Raw genomic sequence first — 17,780 nt, forward strand, 5'->3', positions numbered from 1 at the left:
AATTTTCCCTATTCTGTCAGCTGGATAACAACTCTGAAGTGCCTCTCACTCCAGACCTTGCAAATGGACCAGATGCAAACCTCTAGCTGCCTAAGTCAAATGCTGCCTTGTCACCCAGAGGTGATGGGGTGAGTCACGTGGGCACTGCATGCTCCAGTCTTGGCCCTAGAATTAGTGATTTAGAAGGCTCTGGAAGACACAGAATACAGACACTCTCCCTTCAGAGAGACAAAGTATTCAACACTGTGACTCTCTATTCAAAGTCCTGACCTCAGATGAACATTGTAGGCTGATTTTGAAACTACTGGGAGAAAATGGGATTTTAAAGATTTCTGCCCTCTTCTCCTTCATTGGCCTTATCTTCGTCCTCACCTGCTCCTGGGGTGGACGTATTTCCCAGAGGACATCCTCTTGCTTTCCTCTTCCATCCACTAGCTCGTTCCTTCACCAGGCACTAACATTTTCCCCAGGATTTTAATTCTAATCTCTATCTACAGAATCCTCAAAGTCTATAGCGTTACCTTGAATCTCTCTCTAGAGGTCTAGGCTTGAATTCCCAACACCTTTCTTAACCTTCATAGGATATCCTATCACACCCTTGATATCCCATCAGTGTCCCCGGTCCTGGGGGCACCTGTTAAGCACATAGTAAGTGGCAGCTGAATCTCCTTTATCCGTGAGGCCAGAGGACTACAGGAGAGAAATGAAGAAGAAAGGAGATTTGAAGGTTGAGAACCCATATAATACAGAGAAGAGGGTGCAACTAATGAAGACGGAAAGGGGACTGGAGAGGAGAGGCATTGTTAGAAGGCAGAAGGTAATTTATTGTTTGAGCTGTGTGGAGTTTAAGGAGATGATGACACATATCACGGGGGTGCCAGTGGGATATTGTCGGGTGTTGCTGGGATACCGATGGAGAGATTCAGCTGCCACTTACTACGTGCTTAACAGGTGCCCCAGGACTGCACCAAGCCCTTTACAGGCAATAATTATCTCTTTTAATCTCCTACGTAGCTCTCTTAGGGAGGTGTTTTTTATATTACCATTTTACAGGTAGGGAAAATGAAGGTCAGAGAGGCTAATTAACTTGACTCCAAGCTCCATAACTAGAAAGTGGAAGAGCAGGGGCTGGGCCTGGGTTACCTTATTTCAAAGGCTCTTCTCTCAAGTGCTATGGTGTCTCCTAACCACATGCCTCTCTCGGCACCTAGCAGAGGCATCTGGTGAAGGGTGGTTCCTTTGCCTTCACAAGAATAGAACCAGGAAGGAACTGGAGCTAGATCTTCCAAGATGAATGAGATGCGGCACCTGCTTTTAAAGAGCTCGTGAGGCTGTTATGGCCCAATGTGAGGAGGGCAATGGGAGCTCCTGGAACCAAGGCAGACAGAGGGCTGTGCCGCAGGGGCCAAGGAAGGCTTCAAGGAATAGGGAACATGCAGGATGAAAACCCCTGCGTGGCTTTAGACATGAAGGAGAGAAACGCAGGCCACATGGCTGGAAAAGCAGCCTGAGACCAAGTCGTGCAGTCCTGAAGGCTTGCTGGGTGCACCAGCTGTGAGGACAGGAGTTTGGATTTTATTCTGTGAACGACGGGAGCCAGCAAGTATTTTTTTAAAGTGGGGTCAATGTAAGCTCAGAATCCATGTTTTATTACAATGACTCTAATTACAATGTGGAAGGCACACTAACGGGAAGTTGAGTCACTTTGGAAGCTACTGCCATGGTCCAAGTGGGAGAGAATGATGGGATGGAGAAAAGGAAATGGATTTGTGAGTGACTGTGGAAGGGAACTGAGAGGACCGAGTGGATTTGAAGGAGACAAAGGAGTGAGGCTGGAAGGGTCAGAGGGTGGCAGCCTTGGAGCCTGGCCAAACAGAGTTTGAATCTCGACTCTCTGAGTGACAGCTGAGCCTCTGGGCCATCCCTCACCTCCCAGACTCTCACTCCCAAAAGCTTCCATGAGTCTAACCTGATAGGATCTCTCTCTCCTGTCCTGGCCCCTGACCCCATCCACTGCTCCCCATCAACTGCCACTAGCAAAGTCCCTTAGCCTTACCCGGTCCTCCTGACACTCCATTCACCTCTGCTCACCATGAAGCCAGCTCTCCTTTTCATGCCCGTCCCAAGTAACTCAAGGCCTGGGGTGGCCTTGAGGAGTGAAGGAAGCGAGTCTTCGCTAAAAATGTCATTTTGAGAATAAGCCTGCAGAGAGTGACCATCATAGAACTGTCACAGAACTGACAGGCCAAAGTAGCAGATGGCCAGAACACAAGTGTTAGAGAGGAAGAGATACTGAGCCAGGTGCATTTATAAATCTCCAATGAGTGATGGGGGCCTCTTGAGGCCCTGAGGTGACTGCAGCGAGGAAGGGGAGCTTCAAAGGACCTGAGATTGAAAAACAGAAGACGTGGTGTGGACACAGCCATGAGGATTAAGGAGAAGCGGAGCCCTGTCAATCTTTCAGCACTTTTTGGGCAGTTTGCTCTGCCATTCTCAGTGTGTATTACCACACCCCAGCTCAAATCCACCCCACACACCTCTATCTCAGCTGCCGACTTCATTTCACTATACCCAAGAGAGCAGAAACAATCGGAGACAGCGTCTGCAAGCTTCCATCACCATGTGTCCCCTGTACTCCACTTTCCCCTCATTAGAAAGGACCAGCTGTCCCTGCAGACCCCTCCACCTGTGCACCAGATCCCACTGCCTCATTCACTGACAGATTTTGCACCTACAATTCCTGCCTCTCTCTTCTGCATTGTCAGCTTCTCCCTCTCCATGACAGCATCCTCTCAATATTCAAACACACACCAATTCAAGCTTTCTAGCTTTTGTTTGGGTTCTGAATGCCTGCAATGCCATACAGCCCCTCCAGCAACTGCCCCAGAAGATTTCCTCCCACTGCTTCCCCACACCTTGTTCTCCTTCTCAGCCCATTTGGTTGCAAAACCACTCCTGCTAAGGTCACAACCTCCAATCCCCTTAATCTCTACCCTGTTGTGCCCTGCCTCTTGAGAATACAAATCCACACGTAGCTCTCTCCCTCCCATGAGATCTGCTGTCCTTGCTTGCATTCTGAACTCCACACTCTCCTCCCATCTCCCTGGCTGCTCCTGGTCAGTGTCCTCTGCTTGCTCTCACTCTTCCCATATGTGGATTCCCCAGGGCTCAGTTTCTCCCTTTTCTCTCTAGCTAAACCCACCTGGTTATTCTCACCTATTTCCTTAGCTCTAAACATCACCTATATGTTGATGACTCCTGAGTTTATGTTTTCTGAGATCCACATCGATGTCTAGTAGACATGTCACACCTAACAGGTCTACAACCAAACTCCCAGTTCCATCTCCCCTGTTCCCATCCCAACCCCACTTATCCTCTTTGACCTGCACCTTCTGCATCTCAACAAATGGCACCACAACCAATGCTCAAGCCAGCACCTAGGAGTCACCCTTGATTCCTCTGAGTCCCGCTTCCTTCCCTGGCTACATACAGAATCATTATCTTGCGCCATTGACTCTGTCCCCTGAAATATCCCGAATCTGTTCACTTCTCTGAATGTCCACTTTTAGTACCTTCAGCTCTCGCCTGGACACCTGCAGTGGTTTTCACTCCTGTCCTCTATGACTTATTCCTCACCTGGAGAGAGGGAGAGAGAGCTGAGAACAGAAAGCTCTGGAGTCCACATAAAGAGGATGCAGCAAAACAGATGAAGCAAGCTGTTGAGCAGATGAGGACGGAGCCCACAGGGAGGGAAGGGGAGAGGTGCAAAGGAAGAGAATCTTGGTTAAAAATGTCACTTTGAAAAACAAGATTGCAGAGAGTGACCATCGTCATTCCTAGACAAAGTTGTGTCTGTGAGGATTTGCCGGCAGAGGAAGACAATACAAGGTCTGGACCAAAATCCTGGAAGCAAAAGTAAACTGGATAAAGACAAGAGCTGAGCAGGAGAGGAAGACCACGAGCCAGGTGTCAGGGAATTGGGCAACACAGACATGAGCTAGGAAAGCAAACCCACGGGAGATGACCTTTCCTGCCTTCCATGCTCAGTATGCTGCCAAATACTAAAATTTCTACCACCCAATCTCTCACCTTCATACCCTTTCCCCTTCCCCCACTCTCTTTATAGCTTTTGTTCGGGTTCCCAATGCCTGGGACGCCACAGAGCCTCCTCACCAGTCCTGCCACTTCCTGTCTGCTCCCATCCTAGACACTGCTGACCAATTAAGCTTCCTAAAAATGGGCAGTTCCAATGATATTACTCCTTAGCTCAGAAATCTTCATCAGCACCCCACAGCTGATCAGAGTGTGTACTATCTCCTTCCCTGTCATTCAAGGCCTTAGTCTCCGGATCAATACACCTTTCCACTTCCCTTAACTCCTCCACGGGTGTCGGCACTCCAGGCAATCTGAACTCATTTTTCAAGCACACTTGGTACTTTGCACCTCCATTCTTTCGCTCATGCTGCCCTCTCTTTCTGGAATATGCACACCTTCTTCTCCCTCTGCTGAAATCTTCACGTGTCATATAGTTAAGAACACAAGTTCAAAGTCAGACAGAACTAGATTAATATCCCAGCCACCTAAGCACTTGTTCTGTGATGCCGAGCAGGTTATTTCATTTTTCTGAGCCTCAGTTTCCTTTCCTGTGGCTTAGATCTGAGTAAACACTGCTCCAATGAGAATAGAAAGTGAGAAAATCCAGGTGAAGTAACTTGCATAGCAGCTGCCACAAGGGAGGGTATTCAAAGAGACGGCTATTATTTTTAACATCCTTCCTCTGCTCACTCTTTCCAGATGCCCCTTCGAAGCAAATCCTCCCTCTGCTGACCCCCTAACACACACTGCCTTTTACAGCACTTTCCTGTGTTGTGTGCCACTGCACCTGCATTAAGTCTCCCTGCTCCTTAAGGGCAGGAGCCAGGTCTTGCCCACTTCCACACATCCTTCAGCACTAAGCGACTTCATGTAGAACTTTATAAATGTTTGTTGAATCAAATTATCTTTAATTCCCCTGGCATACAAAAATAATCTCAGCTATAGTGATTTTCATAGCTGTTCACTAGATTATGCTGAGGAAGAAGGGTGGGTAGGACTTGGGGGCAAAGTAATATCATTACCATCCTTCCAGTATCTAAAACATATCCCTTACTGCTTGAAACAACACAGAAACATAGCTGATTGATTTAAGAACCTTCCAGAATACAAATATGTTTAGCTCTGAGACCATTAACATGATTTTGGGGAATCATTTTGATTTTCAGGAAACATTTAATGGCATTAAAAAGACTGAATAAAAAGAGCATTCCCTTACGGTCAGCTTGCAGAAGGACAACATGATGCAGGGTCAAGGCCATCCTTTGGGAATCAATGGTGCTCAGGATCTTGGCAGCTGCGGTCCCCAACAAAGGCTTCCCATTGTACAGGGTATAGTAAGTCAGCTCCGCTGGGTCCTTCGGGCCTGGGACACGCTGCATCTTCACCATCTTTCGGAAAAAGAGAGGCCAAGTGTTTGCAGGGCATTTTGCATGGACCCTGCAATCACCCAGGTGATCAGCAGATGTTCCTCTCCCGACTGCTGAAGCTTCTGTGGTTAGACGCCAACCTTTGCATACCTCCCTATATCCAGCCTCTCAAGAAGCCTGCTCTCGCTGGAGCAGGAGACTGGGAGGAGAAAAAAGGTTTGAAAAATGTGAACATCTGGAAAGAACAGTTTGCAGCTGGAGAAGAAAACACAGGATAGTGATGTCTCCCAGCATCCACAGAACTCTGGCCTCATTTGAAAATAGGCCTCTGCATTTAATTCAGGGCATGTTAGGTTATTCTCAAACAGGACTGTTAAATTCAAATGTCTGTAATTGCCAGAGAGGGAGAAAAATTAACTTATATGTCTGCAATTTAAAAGATCTCTGATAAAAACACTACTTGGAAACTCAATGTTCTTTTTCTAAAACAATGGTTTTGCTTTTTTTTTACTCTAAAAGTTATACATATTCACTATAGGAAAATTTGAAAATATGGAAAAACATCAAGAAATAAAATAAAAACAATCTGTAATCCTTCTTTCACAAGCTAATTACTGTTGCCATTATAGAGTATTTGCTTCCATTCTTTGTTTTTGCCCACACAACCCTTTTGCTTATTAGTTTACAAAATTATTTATCATAGCCTATAGACAATATCTTGCAATTTTTACTTGCATCTTTAAAGGACCTTAAATATAACAAAAGTATAAACGTTTATTTTTACATGGCATTCTGATGCATACCTCATAAACTTATTTAAATAATCCTTTATTATTAAACACTTAGATTGTTACTAATTTTTTACTACTGTAATTAACAATTGATAATCACAAATACTAAAACTTCAGTTTTAATACCTACATCGTGTTCTACCATATGCATGCCTGGTAAATCAAACTAACCCTTGATTATTGAACATTTGGTTATCAACTTTTTCAGTTATAATTAACAAATCATAAATAGTATAGTATTTTCCAAAGTTTATATTACAGATTATGAGTTTTACAGGATATTAAAAGATAGTACAAAAATGTTTATAGCAACATTGTTTATAACAGTAAAAAGACTAAAAATTCAAATGTTGTTAATAATAGGTTGGATAATGAGCTATTGTATACTCATATGATGAAATACTACAGTGTAGTGGTGAAAATGAATGAACTATGGCTATTCGTATCATTATGGATGAATATAAAAGCCTGATTTTGAGCAAAAGGAACAAATCACAAAATATAAAGTTAAAAATTAAGCAAAACTACATAATATACTATTTAGAGATACAGGCTTGGATGGTAAAATCTATACAAAAAATATGGGAATGATTTAATACAAAATTCAGATTCACTCTAAACTCTGAAGAGGGAAGAAGGGAGTACAATCAGAGAAGACATATAAAAGGCTTTTGGGATAAGGTAAGGGTAATGTTCTTACCCTTCAGGTTGTGGATTCTTTTTTTTAGTGTCCTTTAAACTCTGCATCTTTCTTATACTGTTTTGTGTATATGCTATACATAACAATTAAAAAATAGATATTATTACAACCCAATAGAAAATGAGCAAAGGAGCTGATCAGACACTTCACAAAGGAAGAAGTCTGAATAACCAATAAGCACCTAAAAATGCTCAATGGGGAAATTCAAATTGAAACCACAACAGACCACTCTATACCCACCAGAATGGCTAAAGTAAGAACTGATAACACCAAGTGTTGATGAGGAAGTGAAGCAACTGGAACACCTGTCTGTTTAGTGGGAGTGCAAATGGTGCAACCACTTCGGAGAAAGGTCTGGCAGTTTCCTATAGAACTAATGTACACCAACCCTATGAATCAGCAATTCCAGCCTATATACCTAAGATGACTGAAAGCCATGTGGTCACCAAAGGACCTGTGGAAGAATGTTCACAGCAGCCTTGTTTAATAGCTACAAACTGGAAAAGCCTAGGTGTACATCAACAGAAGAATGGATAAACAAACTGTAATATATTCATACAAGAGATTATTATTCAGCAAAAAAATCTGAATAAACTACTGAATAACACAACAACATGGATGAATGTCAAAACACTACACTGTGTCAAAAAAGCTTTACACAAAAGAGTATGTACTGTAGGATTCCATTTATATGAAATGCTAGAATGTCAAAATCAATCTATGATTTAGAAGTATATGAAAATATACGTTAAGAAAACCTTATGGAAGTGTTTGGAAATGATATATGTAATCAAATACAAAACAGTAACAGTATAATGTCAATTGTAGAACCTAGATAGTGATATGGGTGTTGACTATCATTTTATCAACTCTTCTACAAGTTTGAAAATGTTGGCCAGGCACAGGGGCTCATGTCTGTAATCCCAGCACTTTCGGAGGCCAAGGTGGGTGGATCACTTGAGGTCAGGAGTTCGAGACCACCCTGACTAACATAGCAAAACCCCGTGTCTACTAAAAATATAAAAATTAGCCAGGCATGGTGGCACACACCTGTACTCCCAGCTACTCGGGAGGCTGAGGCAGGAGAATCGCTTGAACCTGGGAGGCGGAGGTTGCAGTGAGCTGAGCTCACACCACTGCACTCCAGCCTGGGCGACAGAGCAAGACTTTATCTCAAAAAAAAAAAAAAAAAGTTCATAATAAAATGTTGGGAATATATAGATATTACTTAAAAACAAGGGCTTTTTGACATTTAAACTTGGAAACCAGTATGTTGAAGAAAATTAAGGAGATGTCTTTACTTCAGGTCTTTTTAGATCTTTGGTATGCAAATAGGCTTTGGGACTCTTCAAGAAGGGGCTTTAGGATGCAGCCTTGCCCAAACCGATTTGGCCAGAGAGCCCCTTTTCAAAAGAACACTTGATAAGATCTTGATATAGTATGAATACATGTCCTCTCCAAATCTCATGTTGAATTGTGTAATCCCAGTGTTAGAGGTGGGTCCCGGTGGGAGGTATTTGGGTCATGGCTTGGTGCTGTCCTTGCAGTAGTGAGTGAGTTCTTGTGAGATCTGGTTGTTTAATGTGCATGGAGCCTCCCCCCACCCTCTTTCTTGCTTCTACTCCTGCCATGTGAGACCTGCTCCCTCTTCATCTTCTGCCATGCTTGAAGCTTCCTTAGGCCTTTCCAGAAGCAGATGCTAACACTATGCTTCCTGTATAGCCTGCAGAACCATGAGCCATTTAAACCTCTTATGAAGTACTCAGTCTCAGATATTTCTTTATAGCAATGCAAGAACGGCCTAATCACTTTCTAGACACTCTCTGGAAAACACTATCCTCACTCTTTTGTCTTTATGTTCACCCGTGTGTCCTTGTCCTCAAGATGAATTTCTTTTCTTTTCTCTTTTGAGACAGTCTCGCTCTGTCACCACAGAGTCTCGCTCTGTCACCAGGCTGGAGTGCAGTGGCGCAATCTCGGCTAACTGCAACCTCCACCTACTGGGTTCAAGCAATTCTCCTGCTTCAGCCTCCCGAGTACAGCTGGGAGTACAGGCATGCATCACCATGCCCAGTTAATTTTTGTATTTTTAGTAGAGACGGAGTTTTGCCATGTTGGCCAGAATGGTCTCTATCTCTTGATCCACCCGCCTTGGCCTTCCAAAGTGCTGGGATTACAAGCGTGAGCCACTGTGCCTGGCCGAGATGAATTTCTAGGAGTCACTTTGTGATCATCGAAGAGTTCCTTGTCTAAATTCCTCACTTTCCCTCCAGAAAACTCATACCCAGTTGCTCTGTTTGAAAGTGCCCTTTTCGCTCCACACTCATCAATACTGGATCGTAGTATTTTACTAATCTTTGATAGGTAAAAATGGCATCTTGTGGTAGTTAAAACTTGCCTTACTTCGGTTACAAATTAAGTCAAATATTTAAAAATTTTTAGTGGTCACACGTTTTCTCTTAGGCCTCAATTTTTCAAATATGTCAACTAGAGAAATATCTTTAGATTCTAGACAGTTAAATCTCCATATTCATGAAGGTAGCTCATCTTTTAAAATGATCTAAGCCCAGAAGAAAGGCCTCAGGGTAGAAGGATATTGTAACCCACGCAGACTGAATTTTCTGGGGGAAACTGGGGCATGTTATTCCTTTCCCTAGTGGGAAAGGAGGTGGGGAAAGTGTTAGTAGAATCCGGTAGAAGCTGAATGACCATTCAAATATCTAATAGTTTCTCTCAATTTCAACTTAATAGCAAATTCCTCCTGCTAAGATTTCTTTAAGGGTATGTTACAAGGTGATCTACACCCTCTGTAAATCAGGGATTTGCAGAAATAAACCCCCACCTGCTTCCCTCAGACTTTCCAGGCAGCTAAATGGGCCAAGTGAGCTCTTAGAAGAAATGAGAGAGGGCTGGACATGGTGGCTCACACCTGTAATCCCAGCACTTTGGGAGGCTGAGGTGGGCAGATCATGAGGTCAGGAGTTTGAGACCAGCCTGAACAACATGGTGAAATCTCGTCTCTACTAAAAATACAAAAATTAGCTGGGCATGGTGGCGCGCACCTGTAATCCCAGCTATTTGGGAGGCTGAGGCAGGAGAATCGCTTGGACCTGGGAGGCAGAGGTTGCACTGTGCCAATATTGTGCCACTGCACTCCAGCCTGGATGACAGAGTGAAACTCTGTCTCAAAAAAAAAAAAAAAAAAAAAAGAGAGAGAGAAAGAACACCTCTCTGGGGCCTTTGGCAAGCAAAATGTGTTAGGTTTCTTAGGTTTACAAATAACACCAGGGTTGTAGGGTGGCCCCTTCTCCCCCTTTGGCTGATGCAAATCCCAGTTCTGTTATCTGAGCACCAGTGACTTTCTTCCTGTCATTTGGAAGAGTGGAAATTATAGAGCTCACATGGAACCTACAAAGGAGAAATCACAAACCTGACAAGCAAGCTTAACCACCACTTTACCTCGTGATAAGGTCATCCCAGACCACAAAGACTTTTAGAACCAAAGCAACATCCAATAGGACAAGGGGCCAAATTCACCAACTGCGAATGGAGGGACCTGGAGTTTCCATCGGGGCATGACGATGACTCATGCAGGGAAGTGTGTTCATTAAGATGGGTTGTCTATACTTTCAAGATTGCCTGGGGACAAGATTTGCACACAGACTATGCTAATGGCTGCAATTTCCTTTAAGATGCTTACTCATAGACAGTGTGATACTATGCATGCGTGCTATGGTTCAGTTACACCCGAGATGTGGTCAATCATCAATCAGGGGTTCACATGCCAGGAGTAGTCTGCTCGATTCCAGTTAGGAAGTCCCCACTCCAGAGGCAGCTACCAGGAATGCTTCTCTAATTTGACATTATGCTCAACAGAGCTTTGTTAATTAGCACAACAAATGTTAGACATGAGTTCTCAGTGGTGACAGTGCAATTCAAGATAGGCAGACCTGGCTAGAATAAACCAGAGAGGCTCTCATTCTTCAAGGAACTGGCTAAAGTATCTAGGAAGGTTTAGAATCTCTACTCCTGGGGATGGCTACTGCCTTGATTGGGTGCCATCAGAAGCAGACCCTGAGAAGAGCTGAGTGCTTCTAGTTTATCTGAGAGGTGCAATGAACTGGCAGGAGGGTGAGGAGGTAATACAGGAATGGGAAGGAGCCTACAAGGGATGTGTTATTAAGCCAGTTACTGCAGTCAATGACAAAAGCTTAATTCTGTGGGAAAGCTCTGAAAATGATCTAAAACATACATTTCAGAATTCTCCCATTCAAGAGAACCAGGGTATTCATAATACTGGTAATTCTCAGGCACTTCCAACCAGCACGGCGTGGGCAAAGCAGGTTTTGACATCTCAAAAGTAGCCCTCTGAAAAAGATTCAGAGGCTGGCTGTTGGAACTCCAACTGGAATACAGAGAAATGGTAAAGGGATATGGGCTGGATACAGCTAGTGTCTGCTACATTCCTCCAGCCTAAATCTCTACATGGCCAGGTGTCCACTATAAGCTTGGAGGGTTCTGTTTGTTGAAACTGACTACATACAGGTAACAGAATCCTGTCTCTGGAATAATGGTGCATCTGCTATTCAGAGGAATGGAGGTGAGAGAGTCTAAAAGGACAGAGAGCTGGGACTTCATTGAGCTTACTAACAAGCTGATGATGAGTCTGTCCTTGCTTACCAAGAGTTTTTGGTTTCAAAAATATCTGCATGAGTGCGGATTTTGTACCGAGACTTCCTTGTGTTATAACCCAGTTAGTGACAATGTCAGAAGAGCAGCAAACTCTCACCCTCCTTCACGTTTTTCATAACTGATGGTTATGACCATCAGTTCCCAAAACCTAACAGCAGCATTGATAAAAACGGCTTAGTCAGCTGGCAGCATGGAGGCTCCTCTGAGCACACTGACTGATTTAGTCTCAGGAAGCACATCGCCCCCTCCACCCCCAGTTGTTAGAAAACCCCAGTGGCTCTGTATACACCTACCTGCACGGTGTAGCTTCCCAGGGTGGTGGCCCGTTTAAACCGCCGGCCTTGTTGCTGGGACATCATGAATAGCTGGGCCAGGCGCTGCTCCATGACCCGGGCAAAGCTCTGGTTGTGCAGGCCCACCAGCGAATTGTCCACACCCTGCAGCACTGTGGATGCAGAAGGCAGAGAAGCAGCTCAGAAGGCAGGCTTTCTGCTGATTCCATAAGCACAAGCATCACTGACCCTGCACAGGCCACCAAGGGCCACTGTGTCCTACCTCGTGTTAGGGCTTGGCCATCCTTACCTCACTTCACCTTCGCGACAGCCCCATGACAATCATTATCCACATGTTATAGATGCTGAAAAGATTAAGTGACTTGTCTGAGGTCACACAGCTAGCAACCAGCACAGCCAGACTGTGTAACTCCAGAGCCTGGGCTCTTTGCTCTGTGAGCTGTGACATTGCTAATGCTGCTGTATTTAACTCAAACTTCACCTAAGATGATGATCTGTGTTGCTAAAAGTCCACATGGAAACACAGCACAGCTGTAGGTATGGCTAACAGGTATTTTTGCTGGTTTCCACTCAAGGTCTGGCTCAGGGCTATTCCTGTTTTATTTTGCCTTGTCCACAGCTTTGCTGAGGAATCTGAGCTCCATCCTGCAACTCAATCCCTTATATCTGGGCAGACTACCCTGTGGAGTCCTTTGAGTGTCCACCCTAAAGCTACCCAGACCCCTCAGATGCTCTCTCATTCAAGAAGAGGATGGCTGAATGGAAAGAGTGGGCTGTCTCTTATGGCACTTGTCAGTTCAGGGACCTCCGGCAAGCCACTGGCCCTCTCTGAGTCCAAGTCCTTCCCTGTAAAAAGGCAATAAGAAAGTGTACATCACAGCCAACATAAGCCCAATGAGCTCTAGGGTTTAAATGAGACAGGATATGTAAAGCAGCTTAGAACATTGCCTGCTGTGAAGAAGGTAAAGGGAACACCCTTCTTCCCCATCCTTTCTCCACCGCTAGGCTTTATCTATAGCCAGGGCATCCATAGTCAACAGGTAAGGCATGAATGACGGTTTCAGCCATGGCCAGTGCAGGGAGGAGGGTTTTCAGGACCACTAGGGCTGTTCTAGGACTGCTGTGTTCACTTACTATCAGGGCAACTCCCTTTTTCTGTCTACCCCCAAAGTCCAGTCCTTGTTCCACATCCCTTGGGAAACATACTTCACCCCAAACACACAAAGGCTTCCTTCAAACACGGTCATGTTTCAAATTAAAAATGTGAAAAACAAATCTCATTTTCTTAAAGAGACCAAAACTTGAAAGGGCTGGGAAGATAAGATTTTTCATTATTAATAGAGTTTGTTCTACCAGAGCCCATCCAAGGCTCATCGATATCATCTACCTACCAGGACATGGAAATAGCTTGGATGTGAAGAACGCATTGTAGTTATGGCATCCAGTACAACAGGGGGCTACCAGCAGCCAACGCTGATCATCACATTCCTTACAAGCCCAGATAACCAGCAACAATGGACACAGAGAATGATGTTTAAATAGATCAAGCGAGAAAGAAAACCCATAGCCAGGTCTCTGAAATTACTTCTTTGAAGTCATAAATGCCAAATAATCCCCTGGAGGGTATAAAAGCAGCTCTCTTTCTCGGGCCCTTGTCAGACACTCCCAGCTCATGCATCAGCCTAATTCCCACAAATTCATAAAACAAAGAGTTGCGCTGTTCCCACTGTGTCAGGTCCCAGAGGACCCCCGGAATCCCTCATGACACAGCTATCAGATCACGGAAGGGCTGGTCCACCTCTTGTCCCCAGGACAGAAAAGCCCATGTACTTGCTGGTTCAAAGATGGCCCCTCTAGCAAAATAACAGATCAAATGGCTGAAGTATTCCTTCTAAGTTGTCCTCTCCTGACCACTGGCCAAGAGTGAGAGAGGGGACACAGGACAGTCAAGAGGTGTCATCGGGGATTATTTTATGGGAATCTCAGTAATGCTTCAAAGGCAGACATCAAAAAAAGGGAACAGTCAAAAGCCTCCAGGTGACAAAAAAGTTCTGGAAATAGCAGTGGTGGTTATACAATATTGTGGATATACTTGATCCCACTGGATTGCACACTTAAAAATGTTCAAACTGGTAACTTTTACGTTAGGTATATTTTACAATAAAATTGTTCTCTTTTTTCTTTTGAGGCAGGGTTTCTCTCTGTTGCCCAGGCTGGAATGCAGTGGCAGGACCACGACTCTATAGCCCCAACCTCCTGAGCTCAAGCAATCCTCCAGCCTCAGCCTCCAAGTAGCCTGGACTACAGGCATGAGCCACCACACCAGCTATGTTTTGTTTTTGTAGAGATGAGGTCTCACTATGTTGCCCACACTAGTCTCAAACTCCCGGGCTCAAGCGATCCTCCCATCTCAGCCTCCCAAAGTGCTGAGATTACAGGTGTGAGCCAATACACCCAGCCAATAAAAATTTTTTTGAAAAAAAAAAAAAAAAAAAAAGCCCCCATGTAAGTGCCAGAGGCTGTGGGAATATCTCACAGAGTTACAGGGGATCAACTGGACAATCTCCACAGCTTCGTCACCACTCTTTGAAAAGAGAATGTGTCCTTCTTAGGGGGCAGCTGGGGAAGAGCAGGAGTTGGGCGCAGGGCCCCGAGTTTGCCTCCAGGCTTCCCCTTCCTGAGTAGTCTCAGGCAAGTTGCTGAGTTTCTCTGTGCCTCAGTTCCTCATCTGAAAACACAGGGATCATAACCTCCTACTGATCATGTCACTGTTAAGAAAAGATAATTCAATAACAAATGCTTCTAGCCTGGTACTATCATAAGGCCCTTGAGGGAACGGCAATAAATGGTAGCTGCTGTTGTTACAACGTGCCCCTCCTTTGCTAAACACATCCTTACCAGAGGAAGAAAACACCTGCAAGGCATGGAAATGTGTCCCGGGACGTGGCTCCTCCCCCTTCCCCTGAAAAATGTGGCAGGCTCAGGCTCCCTCGCCCTCTCTGTCCACCTGGAAGGCAGCAGAAAGGGGCATGTACCCCTCTCTCTCACAGAGACACAGAAACCACAGAACCACAGAAGCTCAGACCTGGCGCAGACAACCAGGAAGACACCAGCCCCCTAGCACATGAGCCAGGGCCCTGGCCCCCCAGCCTTGGCCCTGGCCCCCCAGCCTTGGCCACCCGTGACTCAGCTTAGAGGAGCTGAGCACGTCCCCAGCTGTGTTCAGTGAAGCTTTGTCCAGAAGATTCAATGACTTTCACATCACTGTTCTCTTATTCCTTCTTTATTCACAATCACACTGGGCTCTATAATTCAAGTGATCAGGCCGGGTTCAGCCTTCTGTACTCAGGCTAAATTGTTTTATTTGCGGTTGGATCCTACGCATTTAGCACTGAAAGAATCTTAATGCTCAGTTAATACTTCTCCCTCCTCCTACAGAAGGAGAACGTGAAGTCCACATGGCCCGAGGGGCTTGCTCAAGGACACACTAGGTTAGAAAATGGCAGAGCTGAGACCAGAAGAAATTTTTCCGTTGCTGGGTCTGGGATATTTTGCCTCTGGTGGGAGAAATAAAGGCAGATGGATAAGCCTGAAATGGGCTGTCCCCTCTGTCTGGCAGCAATATTGAATCTGCACATTTCTATCTTGCCTCACATGTACAAACTTCACTGCAGGACCCCTGAGTGGCAGGCAGGGTAGCCTCTAGGTTCTCTGTAAAGAGACTTCAGGAGTCACCTTAAGCCAGTGATTTTCCATCAAGAAGGGACCCACCCTCTGAGGCAGGAGAAGTATGTACAGTTTGCAAAAACCTATTTAATATAAGTTTAGTTGGAAAACAGATGAAAACACGTCAGGCTTTCATAATACAAACTATGGAAAAGAGAATTTGCTCCAAATCCTCTTGGCTGTTAGAAATGAGCAGAAGACAGGACGCCTGTGATGCATGTCTGGGAGTAAAGGCTGAACAAAGCCTCATAGGTCCTTATCCCCTACCCTTTTGGTAAATTATGGGGCAGGTTGGTTGGTGGCTACCCAGGGGTTCAGAAGGTGGTCACAGGTCAAAGGCAAGGCAGGATGATCATCCTGAGACCTGGTTCCAGCCCTTTCCAAGCACTAACCAACTGATCCAGCTAGCCCTAAACACAGTGATGGAAGCCACTGTTTATTCTGAACACCAACAGCAATGACAAATAAGGGTTTCATAAGTGAGTGGGTGGAGGGCTAAGTCTGAGGCGAGTCCTGAAAACAAGACCTGGAATGGACCTTTGATTAAGGTTATGTTACCAAAATAGAGGCATGGCAAGACACAAGTAGATGAAGAAAAGATGACACAAGAGGTTGTCAAGGACAGCCTGTGGTGAAGGGTGAATGAGTTATCATTTAATGTAAACCTTAAAGTTAATAGAAGGGAGGAATATCTCCATGTTAAAAAAAAAAACACCATTCCTTGTAAAGAAAACATGATTTTGTAAATGTTACATAAGCCACTAGCTCCAAAAATGTGTTGCTGGGTTAGCACTGTTTCTCTCTTGGGCGTAAACTCTGGTGGGGTGGTTTTTTTTGCTTGCCTTCTTAGCAGGTAAAATGATTTCTGCATACCGATGGCTCTACAGCAGAGGGAAAGAAATGCAATGTTCTGCAATTTAGAAGAGTTCTTGAGCAGGTTTCATCCAGCAGGGGTGTACAGTCCTTAGTATTTTAGGCAGCAGCCCATCTGCTGCTTGCTTGGGACCGCAAGTGAGAGAGGGGATGGGAGAGGACAGAGGGGAAGTTTGGGACCAGGCTGCTTACCCAGGCACATCTTCCATGATGTGCAGGATTTTCCTCCACCCTGTTACAGGCTCACGTGTGTCCCCCAACTTCCAATTCTTTCTTTTTTTTTTGAGACACAGTCTCACTCTGTTGCCCAGGCTGGAGTGCAGTGGCGTGATCTTGACTCACTACAACCTCCACCTCCTGGTTTCAAGTGATTCTCCTGCCTCAGCCTCCCAAGTAGCTGGGATTACAGGCACCTGCCACCAGGCCAGGCTTTTTTTTTTTTTTTTTTTTTTTGTATTTTTAGTAGATATGTTGGTCAGGCTGGTTTTGAACTCCTGACCTCAAGCAATCCACCTGTCTCAGCCTCCCAAAGTTCCGGGATTACAGGGGTGAGCCACTGCACCTGGCCTGTCCCCCCAGATTCCTATTTTGAAGCCCTAACCCCAAGTACCTCAGAACATGACTGTATTTGGAGATAGGTCCTTCAAAGAGGTAATGAAGTTAGGCCAGGCACAGCGGCTCACACCTGTAATCCCAGCACTTTGGGAGGCCAAGGTGGGCAGATCGGCTGAGGTCAGGAGTTCGAGACCAGCCTGGCCAACATGGTGAAACCCCATCTCTACTAAAAATACAAAAAAATTAGCTGGTTATGGTGGTGTGTGCCTGTAATCCCAGCTACTTGGGAGGCTGAGGCAGGAGAATCTCTTGAACCTGGGAGGTGGAGGTTGCAGTGAGCCGAGACCACGTCATTGCACTCCAGCCTGAACCACGTGAATGAAACTCTATCTCAAAAAAAAAAAAAAAAGAGGAAATGAAGTTAAAATGAGGTCATACTGGGGAGCCCTAATTCAATATGATGGTGTCCTTATAAGAAGAGATTAGGATACAGACAGACCCAGAGGGAAGGGCATGTGAAGACACAGGGGGAAGATGACCATCTCTAAACCAAGGAGAGAGGTCTCCAAAGAAGCCAATCCTATAACACCTTGGCTTTAGACTTCTAGTCTCCAGGATTGAGAGCAGATAAATGTCTGTTGTTAAAGCCACCCTTGGTTGAAGCCACCAAGTCTGTGGCACTTGGTTA

At 45.1% G+C, this 17,780-nt stretch overlaps 1 protein-coding gene across 5 annotated transcripts in view; it reads right to left on the reverse strand.

Annotated features, from left to right (window-relative positions):
- KIAA1549L (KIAA1549 like) overlaps positions 1-17,780 on the reverse strand; it is a 307,083-nt gene that overhangs the window by 100,699 nt on the left and 188,604 nt on the right. For all 5 annotated transcript variants that reach the window (XM_058446946.1, XM_032166307.2, XM_032166306.2 and 2 more), the window contains 2 exons: positions 11,939-12,090; positions 5,312-5,483 (listed from right to left, as the gene is read on the reverse strand). In XM_058446946.1, the coding sequence (XP_058302929.1) occupies positions 5,312-5,483; positions 11,939-12,090 (324 nt within the window). The remainder of the gene's footprint in view (positions 1-5,311; positions 5,484-11,938; positions 12,091-17,780) is intronic.

Source organism: Hylobates moloch, unplaced genomic scaffold (assembly GCF_009828535.3).
Source record: "Hylobates moloch isolate HMO894 unplaced genomic scaffold, HMol_V3 SCAFFOLD_11, whole genome shotgun sequence".
Taxonomy (NCBI): Eukaryota; Metazoa; Chordata; class Mammalia; order Primates; family Hylobatidae; genus Hylobates; species Hylobates moloch.